The sequence below is a fragment of the Ambystoma mexicanum genome, chromosome 9, assembly GCF_040938575.1.
Source record: "Ambystoma mexicanum isolate Mex_15411 chromosome 9, UKY_AmexF1_1, whole genome shotgun sequence".
NCBI lineage: Eukaryota > Metazoa > Chordata > Amphibia > Caudata > Ambystomatidae > Ambystoma > Ambystoma mexicanum.
The window spans coordinates 1,507,457,629-1,507,475,125 of NC_090931.1; the positions used below are offsets into that span (position 1 = coordinate 1,507,457,629).

The following is a 17,497-nucleotide window of genomic DNA, read 5'->3' on the forward strand; positions in this document are numbered from 1 at the left end:
CAGAGCGCAGAGTATTGGGAGCTGGTAGATCTGGGGACAGTGGGTACTTTAGCAACTGCACAGTACTGAGGCATGACAGTGGACAGTTAGTAGGTTACCAGTGACAATAGTCAGAGGGGTGACAGTTCCTAATAACAGTTGGTAGTTTACAGACTGCAGAGTACTGAGGAGAGGCAGTGCCTAGGGACACCCACCTCTTCAGTGCTGCTTCATAGCATGGCTGAGGGAGCAAGTAGCAGGGTTAACAGTCCTACAGATAAGAGGTGTATAGGACACTTTTACTCCCTAGAAATAGGGAAATACTCCCCAAAAATAAAAATAGGGAGTACAAATACTCCCAATAATAAAGTGTGCTCCTGCTTTCATCCAAAAGGCTCAATGGATGTGCTTGGGCCAGTAGTGCATGCAGTACCATAGGAGGACACTACCATCATTACGGAAGAGGTCAAATGTATCTATTTAATGTGCATGAATAATTTTGTGACATTTTTCTCACAAAATAATTTTTGGTTTTCAGTTGAACATATTTCTACTTGTTTATAAAATAAGCACATTGGGAACAGGTCTTATGTTTTACTCCCTGACAAATCATTTGATTATTAACTTTGAAAAATAGGGAGTTAAAAACTCCCACTTCACAATGGTTAATCCCCCTCACTAACGTGACAGGGGGTTTAGATTCTATTAAAGACAAGAGGCGAGTATTATGCATTACAATCTTTACTTCTGAACCACAGCAGCAAAGAAAAACCATTGACACACAAAAGAGTTTAAATAACAGAACTAAATAAAGTTCACAGTCAATGTATGGGGGACTCCCCAATCCAACATGGAGGACAAGTCATGCCCTGTAGATGACCAATGAGCAGGGACCCTCCTCTATACATGTCCTTTACTCTAATCCCAACTCCTCTTTCTGCAGCTGTCTTGCACCAGATGCCCACTGCAACGATCCAACTGCGTAGCGCAGAGAAAAGGATCCAGCGAAACTGGAGGGATCTCAACCTCTCCGCCACCTGAAACTACGACAAAACTCTTCTGGATAGGACCTCTTCACCCGAAAGCTGAAACAATATGAAACAGAACAGGGTGGGTGGGTGGAATAAGAAACAGAAGAACGGGTGGGTGGGTATGATAATACTCGCCTCCTGTCTTTAATCGAATCTAAACCCCCTCTCACGTTAGTGAGGGGGATTAACCATTCTATGACATGACAGGAGGCTTCATATTATGCACATCACATTAATCCCAACATGATTCATACACTTGTGATAAATAAAATGCTCTAATGACGATTCCCTTGACCAATCAGCTGCTTTGATAACCGCCCCCCCGCCTCCAGCAGAACGTGCTAAACACCATAGCACCCTTTTACTGAAGAACCAAAGGAGTAATTAACTCCCTTTTTTCGCATAATTCACTTCATCTTATCTGGTGCAAGGGAGGCAAGGGATCCTGAAATAAGTTTCCCATAGAAAGCAGCTGAGAGGTATTAAGAGGTTAAGAGACTCTGTACTTCAACTCAAACCTTTAAAACACTCAATAACCCACACATTAAAATCTCTGGAAAACCTGGATACGAGATGGAGGGAACCAAACAGTTACACCTCCTGCCAATAAAGAAAGTGACCCCCTGAGGAGAGAACCTTTTAATTGTCCATATCTAATGCTCCGATACCAGAAAAAAACATCTTACAAGAGCAAAACCCACATGGATACTCGGAAAACAGTTATAGCACAGACAAACCTTCACTAGGAAGGACAACAAACAGACTAATCTACCACGACATAAATGTCCCCTTAGAAGAAAAAACACCTAGCTTAGGTGGGACCCTAATGCCAATGGACTTGAAAGGCCCTGCGCACCAAGGACTGCCTATCCACTAACTTCACGCTTAACGACAACATGTCTCGTTGAGCTAGTGGCAGTTAAGTTAATTCATCGGCATGTAATGTTGCCCTTTCCTAACAACTCCACCAGAAGATACCTATCTCTACTGTAAGGGAGAAAATGAACCGAAAATTTAGCCACACCAACTAACCCAGCAGTTCCGAGCTGAAGGGTAGCCTAATTTACCAGAGGTAGCCCCGAAGTCCTTGATGACACAGATAAAGTTCTATGAGAAAAAAAAACAGACGCACCAGGAAGAGATGAAAAGTTCTAATTAACAAGGGAGAAGAGACCCTGAAGGGTTAGCTTGAAAGAGAAAAACTTGTCGGGACGGAGAGAGGCCACGGGTGGTTTGGGACGAAACTAGTAATATCCACTGTCAGTACCAGTAGGGCTGGGAAAACACACTCGAAAAGGCCAACACTAGCATTGTCGACTGCCTGCGCACCAAAATCAGTACTCTTGTTATCATGGCGAAGGAGAAACACATACGAAAAGGGGAAAAACCGACCAAGGAAGGCGGTGCACTGGGATCCATACTCTAACTGTAGAGTCAGGGAAAACTTAGCATATAAGTCACGAGGCAAAATAATCACTAAATCAGAACCCAAAGATACATAGTTATTTACTCCTGATAATACTCCGCTTTCAACACAACGTCCCAAACCAAACAGAAAGAAACTATTTGGCTTGTTAAATCTGCTAGGACCTTGGAGCTGGTCCCCCCAGATGATTGATGTATCTATCGCACAGCCAAATCATTTCCCATCCAAAAATACACAAAAACGGTCATTGATCCTAGAGAAAGCTCATGACTGCAAGAGAGCACGCTAATAGTTTCAGACTACTGAAGTGCAGGTGTTAAACTCAATTTACAACTCTTGCCCGTGGAAATGTGTCCTATCTTGGCACCCAGCCCAGGCATCTAAGTCCTGAAAGACGTCTGTACAGGGGACTGAAAAAGTACCCTGCCAATCTAGGCATCCCTGAGCCTAAGCCCCTAAAAAGGGCTCCAATCTGACCTCGGGGAACAGAAACCGAACTGTGGGGAAGACAGTCTCTTGCGAAGACATTTGGTTTTGGGGCATTATAACGCTCTGTAATGGGGGAGGGGAAAGATAACTTAAACAAACTGCTTAAACACTTCGTACTTATAATAAAACAAACCCATGACTGTAGAAGGGACACCGCTACTCCATCCAATTTTAAAGGAACTAAAAAATGCAAACTAAACAACAATATATTCCCAGAAGAATTATCCAAAACCCTTGGACCTAAGGAGAAACATCGTCATTACCCTGGTGACGAAGCAGTGGTTGATTAAAAAAGGAAAGGACATTGGCAAGTACGAGCCCTGCAGAGGAACTGAAGAAAAAACTCCTGAGGAGGAGGAAATATCCCAGGGACCCTCCCGGTACTCATCCTTGAGGGCCAACTAGACCAACCAATCAGCCGGGAGAAAAGGAGTCAATGAGTAGAACAAACTCTTCCATTTTTAAGTGATGATAGACTACCCAAAGATGCTAGAACTATAAGTTAATGATTGGGTGAACCAAAACTATCGTGCCCAGAAAATGAGAATGTGAGAAGGACGCTGGTACCACCGTCCCTTCAAAGATGAGGTCACTGACCTCCAGCACTCATCAAAACCTGCTTACCCATATTGGACACTAGGGGCAGAGGCAAGGAAAATGGACAAAGAGAAAACACCTCTAGCACATGATACATTACTGAGGTACCCTAGGTCCAGCAGGACCGCTGCAGGCACGACCCCTCCAATGGAGCCGACAAAACTCCTTTTAAGGTAAAACTGTGTTTGTGCTCCTCGAGGAGAGGAGTAATTATGCGCACCTCTTGGTGCACCTTGCCAGAGACAGGTAGAGCTCTGGGAGAAACAGCCAGAAGAGTGGACTCTATTCCCCTGAGGGGCAAAGCTCTAAACAATAGTAACCTTACCTAGTGGCAATTTGGGATGAAGTCACATGAAAAAGGACTTCTGCCATTCTGTAAAAATATAGCCCGTCCAGAGCATGGATCCCAATGGGTGCTGTAGGAAGAGAAGGAGCTCCCTCCACAGAGGTGGCCTTCTTGTTCTTCCTTCGTCTTGCCTTAGGCTGCGCCTTTGGCTCGGGTACCTGACTCAAAGCCTGACCCGGGGTCACCTGTGACCTAGTGACCGCAGCAGCAGTCAAGGGAAGACCATCCGAGATCAATCCCAACTCTACTAGATCATTACCTAACAGAATGTTAGCAGGGACATTGTCCTGAACGAGGACAGTAAGCTTTGCTGTCTTGTCTCCAATTATGAGTGTGACTAAGGCTACAGGCAATAATTTGGGAGGCCCACAAGCTAACCTGGTGGTTCTCAGAGGAGCACCTACATAGTCCTCTGGCTTGAGCAGGGTCCTGTCCACAACTGTCATGCTTGCCCCAGTGTCTCTCAAACCAGTAGAAGGCTGGCCATTCAGGAGGACACTTCTCAATAATCTACGGGTGTTCTGTGGGATAGTCGCCAGTACTTCCATGTACTGGTCCCAGGCCCCAAGGGACACTAAGGAAATCTCTACAGGAGCACCAAATGTGATCCTGGTAGAGGAGGGGAGGACAGTGGCCTCCACCTCAGACACGGGGAAAGGGTAGGTCAGGCTGACAGCCTGTACTCCAAGTGCCTTACCTTTACACTTGGAGTCACCCCTCTTGTGATCCAGAGCCCCACAATCCCAAAACGTGTCGGGAGTGTGGGGTACGGTACTGGAACCACTGGGAGCCTGCTTTGGAGCAGGTGGACCACTACTCTTTTTCCCACCCACAGATGACTTATCCCCACTAGATTTTTGGGTTTTAGGAGAGGAGGGTTTAGGTTTACCCGACTGTGACTGCTTTTGGGACTCCTCAGCTTTCTGAGAGGCCCCGTTTTCTTTGTCCTTATCCTTCCCACTGGAGTCCTTAGGGGACACCGGGTGGGAGACCCACTTGTCAGCCAGCCTAGCCAGCTTAAAGGGATCCAAAATGTTCTGGTCAGCAACATACTGACGCAGCTCTGGTGAACAGGCTTCAGAAAAATGCTCAAAAAACAATAGGTGGGACAATTCAACAAAAGTTTTCACCTTGTATCCATCAATCCACCCCATCATGTTCATGTGCGCAGCACTCACCCAGTCAACCGAAGACCCATTCTCTCTTTTCCTAAATTCCCTGAATCTTTTAAGGTATTGGGTAGGTGTCTTGCCAAACTTGGCAATTAAAGCAGACTTCATACACTCATACGGACGGACCCCTGTGTTCCACACTCAGCTTCAGAATACAGTCATACCCACTCTGAGGCACTCTGCTTAACAGACACTTAGCCCAATCTCTTTTGTCAACATCATGAATTGCACAAGCCATTTCAAACGCTTCAATCCATTGGAGGATATCAGAACCCTCCACAAACACACCAACCAAATCTTTCATAAACTTGGTGGCTGGGGACCTGCCATCCTCAACTGGTTTAGCTGAAGTCTCCACTCTAGCTTTCTGTAGCTGAATTCTTTGGTGCTCAGTGTCCCTATCTTTGAGTATCACTTGCTGTGCCAACTCCTCTTTCTTCAACTCAGCTTCTGTTGCCAACTTTTTGTATTGAAAGGCCAACTGTTCCCGTGGTAGCTCCAGTTTTAAAAGTTCAATCTTCAGGGCTTCCCCCTGAAGAACAGTCCTGGGGTTCAGAACAGAGGCAGCAGAAATGGTGGCATTCCCAGAAACAGATTCAGTAGTACCCCCAGGGGCAGAGTCCTCATTGGTTGCATTCCCCCCCTCATCAAGAGTTTCACCATCAGTCTGGTAGTCCACCAGGGCAGCTATCAGCTCAGCCCTAGACCTATCCACAAAGTCTAACTCCCTGGCTTCACAAGCACTCGAGAGCCTCTAAGCTCATCCTTGTCGATTTACCATTTGCAATAGACTCCATTGCTTGTAATGCAGTTATTTTGTACACAACCAAACCTTAATTTAATAAAGTGTGGATATTTTGTACGTGGCACGGTTATACACTGATTCTTAAAACCATAAGCATCCCACTGCTGCCACCAGTGTAAAGATACTGGTGGGGGGTGTCTGTACTTCTACTGTCTATATGGTAGAGGAGAGGCACAGAGGACCCCAGCCAAGATTCTCTATGCGGTAGCTATGGTCGAGCAATCAAGGCCTAGCTTCTCAGGAGGTGATGCAGGCTGGTTCCTAAGTACAGTGTATTCCCCAAGCCCCCACAAAGGAATGTCCACACACTGTATTACTGAAAACACAGTCTTTATATAATATTCAAAGGTATGTACACTATCACAATAACTCACTTTGTACTCAGAAGCCAACAATGGTAAATCTATACAATTCTAAAGTGGTGCCACCAATATTATCAGATCTCATTAAAGTGCATCAGCTATACTGTCAGAATGTCACACAGATCAATAACAAGGAAACCAGCAATAGAGATAGGAAGGAAAGCAAGATGGTTGACACAATAGGCAGAATTCTGGCCCCTACCAATAGACACAGTTCTGTGTGGAGATCCCCCCACCTGGGCAAACTGTAAAATAAAGATATAGCACAAGCCCAGTCCATATATTGCTCAATAGTCTTATTTTCTCCTCTAATGTTTTTACCCCCCAATGTACCTGGTGGAGTAGAGTTCTTCGATGAAGCGTCGATGGATCCTTCTTGCGTGACTCCCTTTAAAGCAGGAGCCATGGATCGTCGAGAGGCGTCGAAGAGGGTGAACTTGGCGTTGACGGCATCCATGAGAAGTTAGAGGGTGCCGAGACCACGGCGTCGATCCAGGCGGTGCTCGTCGGCGACGTCCTGCGAGGATGAGGTATGCGGGGCACCTCGGCAATTGATTGTTCAGGACCGCATAGAGTTTCTGAAGAACTGTGGCCCAGCAAGGGCGTCGAGTCGTTGAAGTCTTTGTGGTCTTCAGGTGGCGGGAAACCCACCGGCGGATTCCCCTCGGCGCGGTGGCGGCCTCGACTTTCTCCGGCAGGATAAAGCGGTCGTCGGTGCGGACAAGGCAGTCCTTTGATTCAAATGTTCTTAGGCAAAGGAGCGGGCGGCCCCGGTCGTCGGCGGCACGGCGTCAAGCGGTCCCCTCTTCTGGGGCAACACAACTTCGACAGGCCTCCAGCGGTTACACAAACCTGCAAACCCTGATTGACAGCAATGTACTTCGACAGCGGCAAAGTCCGGGTGCTTCACTTCGATCTCCTCGGCGGTCCCGTCTCTGGTCGGCAGCCTTTCGAGGGTCTGACTTCCAGGGAGCTTCGGCTAACGGCAGCGGCGCTCGATGGTCCCTTGGAGCACGGGAAGAGGGCACCTTACCAGGTCCTCTCTCAGATCAGTCTTCGACAAATTCGACAGCTTTCAGATCAGGTCGAAGCAAATGCAACAGCAAGTCTTCTTCTTCCAGCTGGGCGTTGAGGATCAGCAGTTCCAGTTACTCTTCAAGTGTAGACACAGCTTCTGAATGCTTCTGAACAATTTCCAGTGGTGAGAGGCCCCCAGATATACTATCCTGTCTCTCATCCACACTGCTGGCTCACACTCAGCAGCCAATCTTACAGAAGGGCATTCATGCAGTCAGTCAGCCAATCAGGCACACAGTTCATTCGGACCATCCTCCTCCCTCTCAGACACTCACAACAAGGAATGTGGATTGGGAAAAGTACCCAGCCATTCAACACTACACACTGCATTCAGGCCCGTTTCGGGCAGGGCTCAGTCTTTGTCTCTCATTCCAGAAACCAGACAGCCACAACAAGAAGTGCATATTTGGTCACACACTCCATTCACCCAGGTCCCACCCACAAGGTGTACCCACAACATACCGTCACTTGGAAGGCTCCAGTCAGTCTGGACTGGACTTCACAACAACAGCATATATGGAACTTCCACCCAAAAGCCAGTCAGGGGGAAGGGACAGAGTCAGGGCTTCCCAGGACTTTGGGAAGACAAGGTTACAGGCAATAGAAAGCAAGAGGCCAAAGGGGCCATCTTGTTTTCCATCAGGAATCAACTGATCCCAGGGCTTGGGTATCCCAAAATGGAGGATACTCAGAGCACCTGTCACATTCAGCATGGAGCTGCCACCAGCCCATACCCTGCTCTGTGGGCCACCCACAGGTGCCCAAACACATACACTAGGGGCACAGGGTTGTACCCCCACCCATGGGTGCCATAAGGGTATCCCACGGGTCCGTTCACCAAACCAAAAGAGAGAGAGCTGCACCGCCAGGAGTCCCACATGAACTCCTGCGCGGAAAATACGACAAAGCCCACGATTAAAAGGCAGTAAAGGAAAAGGATACTGAGGCCCTGTCCCTCCGATGCATTTCCAGCATCACACATTCCCAATCAGCCAGTTCCAAAAGTCTGGGTGACCGGACCCCACACCTCCAATAACCTGCCTCGACCACTCCTCCAGAACTTATCCACCCTCTTTTTTGGGGTGTTTCCCTCTGTTTGGGATCAAAAGTGGTTGTTCCCTGGAAAGAGGGCCTCCTTATTAAGCAAGAAGGATGAACAATGTATAACTCCCCCTAGAAACGAGAACCATTGAGTGTGGAGGAAAAATGAGAGACCTAAGTTTCTCCTGTGCCTCCTTGTAGGCAAATCCCAGTCTTCTGAGCTATCAGAAGAAGAAATAGAGACTAATGAAGCAGCTATCAGATCAAGGGAGGAACAGGGCAGAATTGTTGGAACTTGTCCAACTCACTTTCCTTACCCTTTACCCTGGGAGGGGCAGGGTACTAAGGGAAGAGGAAGGACTGAGTTGCCCTGTACAAAATTGAATCCTAACCTACAGGGAGTTTGCGACGAATAAGGTTTTGACCAAGCAATGTCCAAAAGGACTATCTGCAGTACAAATGGCTGGATAGGCAGGGCTCCCATATGGACCTATAACAATGTTCTTTTATTAGAAGGAAATAAAATGAAATGTCCATTATTTGCACCGCAAACCCCGCAGGTAAGGGGTGAACACCTTTAACACACGGCTCGTATTCTCGCCGTAACAGAAGAAAGCATACTGCGCAAGCGCACATCCAAGCTGCTCACCCTAGCAGGGCGTGGCACTGAGCAGCACACGAGGGGGTAACCTCGCACCATAATTTAGGCAAAGCCTGAAGCTGAGCAGGCCACGGTACGCCTATTACAGGTCAAACTAGCAGTGCCAAAACCTCTAAAATATAAGTCAAAGGGCCTCATTCCAACCCAGAAGTTAAGGGGTTTACGGCGCCGTAAACGGCGCCGACCCTTAACGCCTGATTACAAGGTCCCTTAGCGACATGGTGAGTTTAACGCCTGCTTTTTGCAGGCGTTAAAATCCATGGCGCTAAGGGACCTTGGAGATAATTACGGCGCCGTAATTTACGGTGGCGTAATTATCTCCTTCCCCACTCCCATTATGCCCTAAGGGGCAAAAATGGGAATGGGGAAGGGTAAATGGGAAATGGGGATTTACTGCCCCACTCACCTTGGAATGGGGCGGTAAATCCACCAACCAATGGGGCGGTAAAGGTACGACCCAGGCGGTAACTTACCGCCTGGGTCGTAATGAGGCCCAAAGTAATTTATAATGTGCTTAATACCCAGAGGTTTCTAAGCGAGGACCCAGGGATCGACCTGTGTGTTCAGCGTCGTCTTGCTTCCAAGGCAGCCGCTGAGCTATCCTCCCACCATACTGATGGGAAACACCCCCCTAACCACCTCTGAAACAAAAGCTTCTGAAAAGCTTGCACTTGGGGCAGGCGTGGGAGGTACACCGGTCCCTAAATAATACATGCCAACATTCCGACTCCTGGGAGGGAAATTTCCCCAGAGAAATCGGGGGATGTGCATTTTCCCAAAGGAATGCATTGGGCTACATTTTATTTCAGGCGGGCTCGTGAGAAATAGCTATATTTTTCTGTGAAAAAATTGGGAGTCTCTGCCTAAAATTATCTGCACACAGGCCCACACGCACGGAGGGCACGGAGTGGGCGGGCCGCCCAGCGCCATCCAACATTTGCACACGCGTCAGGTCTGAAGCGAGTCAGACCCGCGCATGTATTGAAGACACCAGTGCTGCGTAAGCGCACCAAACCCACATGCGTTGGGCCTGAAGTCAGAGCTTCTGACAGACCTGCGCACGTCAGGTAACAAACAAAAGGAAAAGACCCCGTTAGTAATAAAGCGGCGGCAACACGTACCAAGGAAAAAAAACATTTATGAAAGTGAAAACAGTAGTCATTTACTGTAAAATCAACACTCTACACAATATAACATTATATAATATAATATACACAATGTGCCAACTACTGACTAGCATGCTAAGCACAACTAGAAGGAGTGACTTAGCTGTGGTATTAGCAGCAAAGAAAGAGGAGTTGGGATGAGAGTAAAGGACATATATAGAGGAGGGCCCTTGCTCATTGGTCATCTACAGGGCATGACCTGTCCTCCATGTTGGATTGGGGAGTTCCTGCAACAAATTGATTATCCATAGGAACGAAACATGTAGGGTTCATATCAACGTTAATAATAAATGGTGTTAACGAGATGAATACTCGTAAAGGTTGTTATGAATAGTTGCACAAAACAAATATACCAACCATAGAGTAATCAGAATTGTTTGGTACTCTACAATCAGGTTTCCATTTGTTCTTCCTTCTTTATGGTTTTTGTAAATATTGATACTAAGACTTTGTTTAAATTAACACTGCTGGTTGTAATTAATTATGTTTACCTCAAGTGTGTTGTGAAATAGGTACGGTTTTATTTGCCTTGCTTATTGTATTTTTCTTGCACTTTACACCTTGTATAGGTAGACCCCCTGGAGGCTTTCTACCACTATAAGGTTGTTCTGCACTTGTCACTTTAGGAGATTTTTAATGTTTTATATGAAGTTTTATCCCAAATTGTTTTTTATAAATATGTATTAAAAGTGTTACAGTTTTTTTATGAATGTTAGTGTGGCTTGGTTGCATTCTCCATGCACACAAGTATATTTGATGTTAAAAGTGTACATAAGTGATGTATCCCCCATACGTCTAGCAAGTTGCCTGACTCATCCCACCAGACCTCAAGAGGCAGGGAGCCTGCTTTCCTTATATTAGATATTCCATATCTGGTTTTCTCCCGCCTCCGTGTTTTCCTTTATCCCTCAAGTGTCATAGTAGTGGATTGGGGAGTCCCCCATACATTGACAGTGAACTTTATTTAGTTCTGTTATTTAAACTTTTTTGTATGTAAACGTTTTTTTCTTTGCTGCTGTGGTTTAGAAGTAAAGATTGTAATGCATAATATGAAGCCTCCTGTCATGTCATAGAATCTTATCTGACGCACTGAGAGATACCTCTGCAGCTGCGGGAGAGTTGTCATTATCCTTCTGCACTAATCTCCAACTTTGCCCTCTGCAGATAAGTCTAAATAAGGTGTATGGTGTGCTATCAATCTGTAATGCCGCCTGTCCAGCTTTCCACTTATACCTGACCCCCACCTCCACCTAAGTCATTACCTGCTCACTATTCACAATCTATCACGGTAAAGCACTCTGGTAAGTTACTATGGCACTCACTGGTCTTATTGCTTTGTTTCTGGTAGAAGCACAAAGCCGTCCCTTGAATAAATACAAAGGACACCCATAAGTGCTGCACAGCTGGCAACTAGCCCCGCATCATAAAGGTCCCCTTCCGCCAGTCCTGCTTATTAATCTAACTGCACACAGCAGGCTGGGAATGAGTCCCACTAAAGGCACACATTTAAAGGGACAAATGAAATTACAGTTCCCAGAATTCAAAGTTTTGTCAGTTAAAAGGCCCAGGGTGACAAGGTCCGGTGTAATGTCACTTTTTGCTATCTGTCAGAAAATCCTATCGGTAGGAAAATCTGACAGGAATTGTAATGTCATTTTTTGCTACCCGTCAGAAAATCCTACCGATAATTGGAAAAAGTGACAGGGTAGGAAAATCTGACCGCCTGACCTGTTATTTTTTCCTACCCGTCAGAAAATCCTACAGAGAGCAAGCATTGGGCAACCCACCCAGGGGTAGGAAAATGTGACGGGGTAGGAACATCTGACAGCTTGACCTACATTTTTTCCTACCCGTCAAAAAATCCTACCGAGAGAAGGCATTGGGCAACCCACCCAAGGGTAGGAAAAAGTGACAGGGTAGGCAAATCTGACAGCATGACCTGTCATTTTTTCCTACCCGTCAGAAAATCCTACCGACAGCAGGCATTGGGCAACCCACCCAGGGGTAGGAAAATCTGACAGCCTGACCTGTCATTTTTTCCTACCCGTCAGAAAATCCTACCGACAACAGGCATTGGGCAAGCCACCCAGGGGTAGGAAAAAGTGACGGGGTAGGAAAATCTGACAGCCTGACCTGTCATTTTTTGCTACCCGGCAGAAAATGCTACCGAGAGCAGGCATTGGGCAACCCACCCAGGGGTAGGAAAAAGTGATGGGGTAGGAAAATCTTACAGCCTGAACTGTCATTTTTTCCTACCCGTCAGAAAATCCTACCGAGAGCAGGCATTGGGCAACCCACCCAGGGGTAGGAAAAAGTGATGGGTAGGAAAATCTGACAGCCTGACCTGTCATTTTTTCCAACCCGTCAGAATATCCTACCGACAGTATGCATTGGGCAAACCACCCAGGGCTAGGAAAATCCTGACTGACAGCCTGACCTGCCATTTTTTCTGTATCCCTACATATTATCCCCACCAAAAATATTGCCGTACATATGGTTGTTTGTCTTACCATAGGCAATATTTTTGGGGGGGATAATTTGTGGGAGCAGGGTTGCGGGGGTGTCCCCCATACATTTAAAATAATGCCAGGGTTGCAGGGGTGTCCCCCGCAGGGTCCATGGCTCTATATCGCTGCAAAAAGGAAGGGGGGGTTCCGGCTTGGAGCAATAATGTACAGAGGCCGCGAGGTGGGCCATGGTGGGGGAAGGCACTCCGACATTATGGCCCCAGTCTGGTGCCAGGTGTTGCCACGGCGGAAGGGAGGGGTGGGTGCATGAATGCATGAATGCCGGAATACCTTACACCCCTACGCGTCGGGACCCCCCCACCACTCGTGAAACATGGCCTAACATTGCTTGCCCCCCCCAGTTTTTCTGAGACATCACCTCGCCACCCCGGCGTTACATGAGTGGTGTATATTTCACATATATTTGTTAATGCTGCAGTTCCTATTATCAGTTAACCTATATCAGCCATCATGAAAATACCCAGTGAAATTCACTAATGCTAAATGAGGCTTTCTTGCCACGTGATTGAAGCCATATCGTGGCTCTCTCATCTCGAGGTCCTGGCACAGGACATGCTAGGACCCGCGCACCCATATGCTCTTGCGCCATCTGTGCCCCCCATGCTCCCACCACACACTCCTCTTACCCTACTTAAAGTTCCCCATTTAGCATTTCAGCGTTATATGGTTAATTGACTGCATTTTAAGCATCATGGCCAGCCTGTAATACTATTGATACTCTATATGTAGGGCCTGGCCCAGTGTGTGAAGAAGGCCGGAACCGACAGCTGCGGATAATTCCGCCTTTGCCACTCTCCATTGCCATGGGTTTTGGCCGATTACAATTTTGCTGAGAAATGGTTTACACCACATATATTGTAACATATCATGGCAGATTGCCCCGCAAGAGCGCACATATTCCTTATACCACAACTGATACCTGGATGCACCCAACATATGGCGGCACCTCGCCCGCCGATCCTGTGATATCGACCGTCAAGTATGACATCCCTTTCACTACTCATGTACTGCGGGGCACTGGTTCATTAGTTCTTTATTAGTGATGTGTCAGTCCGTAACTTGTGTGATCCTCTGCACCTTCTTGTCTTATCCGCATCATTTTATTAGTCATGACTCGCCCATAGTGGGCCATCTGCCAGGCGAAACAAACAAGAGCATTCAATCGGACCACAGGAGCAAAAAGTAAACCGCATTCCCCCCACCTTCAAACGTTACCAGCACATATTGCGCCCTCCAATTGCACCAGCCATTTAGCTAAACCCTGGGTCATAAAGAAAACAGTTTTGGAAACTGTGTCCCACAGGAAATACTAAAGCCTGTAACCTTGCTTGTCCATATTTACAATCTCCTGCATAGCATTTCTAACCAAAGAAGCGGAGACCCAGCTCATCGCTCCACATGTCGCTCATCCCCTCTGACAAAATCCCCATGCAATCCATGCAGCACTGAGACCTGAAATTTGCTCGCCTTAACATTGCCCTGCACGTGTCTGCATGCCATGTGGCTTCCCTGTGTTGTCGGCACTGCACGCCCACCTCCAGACAGCCTCGTGTACCCTGTAACCCCACCCCCAAAGCTCCCCCCTAACTCCCACTAAGCACGTATGATTTGTGGATTATCCTGCTGTAATAACCCGTCCATCCCATCGGATGTAATATTAGTAGTAGCCGCCTACCATAGTTGCTCGTTTTTGCAAGGTAACCAATCGCACTGGGCACCTTTTGTTCTTAGCACCGAGGTGTGAGCAGCTTTACTCCAAGGGCGGCAGTGGAAGACCGATTTATACGAACCCCCCCACCCACAAACAGCAGGGTAATTGTTGGTGAGTTGGGGTACTATAAGCCGCATTCCAGTAAGGGGGGGTCCATAATAATATGGGGTGAATTGGCATATGTCGAGTGCAAGCGGAGGACCAAGATCCACTTTAAAGGTGGAGGGGCGCCGGGTAGCGGGAGTGTTGGCACGAGGTGGGTGGGGAACGGAACAATGAAGGAATTAGGGCCATCCAGCTTGGTGCGCAGCGGGAGTCACCAGGCGGGCCTTTAAATGCCGAGGGGAGTGCCAATGCATTAGGGTGACTTCAAGGCAATATAAAAGTGCATAACGGTAATCATGCTGCCACATTGCTGGTGAGGTACGCAGCACCTCAACCACAACTCCCAGAATGCACCGTGTAAAAACACCCTTAATGCAGCTACGAGAGAAATCCTGTGGCGGGTGTCCTCTCAGGAGGATTGATCTGATCTAGCACACACAGGAGCCTGTCAAAGGCACCCACTTACTTCATGTGGGGCAAGGACCAACAACAATAATGGGGAAAGTTGCCAAGAGCAGATGGACGCTCCGTTTACAACCTTTTATGCGTGCAGCTCACTCCTCTTCATTCAGCCTTTGTTGTAGAACAACTCCTGCCCAGTCTCTTAATTACAGGCTCGGCTCACGAAAAGGGGTGCTACTGATGCGGACCATGGGTTTCCTAAAACGGGACTTATTGGCTACCAATATTACTTGAGAGGTGAGGTATGGGGCTTTTGCATGTGGCATGTCCATACGACGCACAGAAACACAAAGGCAATACATGCCAGCCCAAGTCGTTAAACTATGGAAATCTCATTTTTCGTACTGAGAAGGAATGGGCATGTACGTGGTATGTCCAGGAACACACAAAGTCACAGAACATGGGCAGGGAGCACGCTCGCATGTGTGAAAGAGCCAAGGGACGCATGGAGAAACATCCCCAAGGGCTGAGAGGCCAATGTGGACCGATGGCTGAGCGCCCCCTCCCTTGCCCCCACTGCTTTCCTCTGTACAAAGATGCCTCTGCTATTTTGGCATCCCTGCCCCCACTGCTTAACTATAATTCACGATCGAGCATGCGCATGCATGCGCAGTCAGCCGGATTTATCATGAATATGTACATGTATGTGAAATAAGTGCATTATTAACGTGATAATGATGCACTCAGTTCACATACATATATATTTGTTATGGCTACTTTCATATGTTTGCACATTTAGTGCTTATTAGAATTCTGGGAGTTTATGAAACACAGTGGGCCTCATTACACAGATGGCGGTAAGGGTTTACCAGTACCGGTAAGGGTACCAGTGCCGGTAAACCCTTACCGCCTTACTACGAGGTCCCTTTGTGGGACCCTACCTTAACGGCAGGTTTTACCAGTCGTTAAGGACGGGACCCGCAAAGGGACCTTGGAGGTAATTACGGTACCGCAATTTGCGGTACCGTAATTACCACCTTCCCCATTCCCATTGAGCCCTATGGGGCAAAAATGGGAATGGGGAAGTGCCATGGTGAATGTGAAATTACCGCCCCCACACACCTTGGAATAGGGCGGTAATTCCGCCATTCACCATGGCGGACTCGGTAAAATACCGGCGGCAACCATGGCGCTAATAGCGCCATGGTTACCGCCGTCCGTGTAATGAGGCCCAGTGTCCGCTGTGTTAACGTGTTTGAGTCCGCTAGGTTTGTGCTGCTTGCGTCCGTTTCCGAGTAGCTCTTAACACGGCTTCGCCATGTTCTGTTATTTCAGTGAGCCTGGCTCACATCGAGTTACAGAAACTGCACCCCTGGGATCCCACAAACACAGGCACACCACATTCCTACTGTCAATAAATCCTATCTGTTAAGTACTGACTGAGCGTGCGCACGCATGCATGCTCAGTCAAAAAGATAGGATTTTCTGACAGATGGGGAAAAAGTGACGTTACACCGGCAGCAATGAGTCTTCCCCCACAAGAAAACTACACAGGAGGCAACTCACCTCATCTAAAGCCTGCCCGGGCATTTCTCCTCCCTGGCTCTGGGTGGGCACTCCCCAGCGATCCGGTGTGGATCTCTCAGTGATCCTGCCTGGATTTCTCAGGCATCCCGGCTGGATTTCTCAGCAATCCTGAGTGGATTTCTCAGCGATCGATCGGGAGTCGATTTCTCCCCAGTGATCCTGGGTAGATTTCTCAGCGATCCTGAGAAGATTTCGGATCAGTGATCTGGATGGATTTATCACCAGTGATCGTGGATGGATTGATGTCTTAGTGATCCTGTATGGATTTCTCTCTATTGATCCCTTACAGGGAACAGAGCAGCATCGTCAAGAGATAGAAAAGCAGCCCGGAGACAGCAAACCCTCCGCCCGGTGGTTTTGAAGCTGCACTGCGCCTGCGCGGAACTCACAAGCAACTGGCCCGGGCGACTGGGAAACGAGACACAATCACTGGGCAGCACCAGTGTAGTCCTCGCCACATGCGCAGAGAGGTGAGACACTAGTCCTCAGCACATGCGCAGAGAGGTGCTGCCACAGCTTCCCAGAGTCTGAGGGATGTAATGGAGAGGAAAGCCCGCCCCCTGTGGCCTCTCTGGGGAGCAGTGAGGGGGGGGGGGTTCAGGACATGCGCAGAGAGGTGGTGGTGCTGCCATAGCTTCCCAAAGTCTGATTAGTGTACTTTAGAGGAAAGCCCGCCCCCTGTGGTCTCGTAGGGGAGTGGTGAGGGGGCTCAGGACATGCGCAAAGAGGGCTCCCTGAAACCCTATGGATTCTCACCCGCCGGAGATCTGTTCAAGCCCCTTTCCCAGAACTGGAAAGTAGCTCCGTGCTAAGAAAGTCATACAGGCCAGTGTTTTTTTTTTAATTAAATGATTTGTTTGTCAACAATTTAAAGCAGAAAACACAAAATTGTCATTCTCAGACTTACAAGAATAAATGGTACTGGTCCTTCCTTAGGCATGGAACCGGGGAAGATGACAGGTGCTTTCACAGGTCAATCACCTGTCAGTTCCCCCCCTGGAGTAGTTTCTGC

The 17,497-nt window shown here is 47.8% G+C and overlaps 1 protein-coding gene across 1 annotated transcript in view; it reads right to left on the bottom strand.

Moving 5' to 3' along the window:
- Positions 1-16,892, bottom strand: part of LOC138489362 (zinc finger protein 850-like) — a 40,586-nt gene extending 23,694 nt beyond the window's left edge. Inside the window, exon 1 of the mRNA XM_069617080.1 lies at positions 16,465-16,892. Coding sequence (XP_069473181.1) covers positions 16,465-16,488 — 24 coding nt within the window. The 5' untranslated portion in view covers positions 16,489-16,892. The remainder of the gene's footprint in view (positions 1-16,464) is intronic.
- Positions 16,893-17,497: the final 605 nt, after the last annotated feature.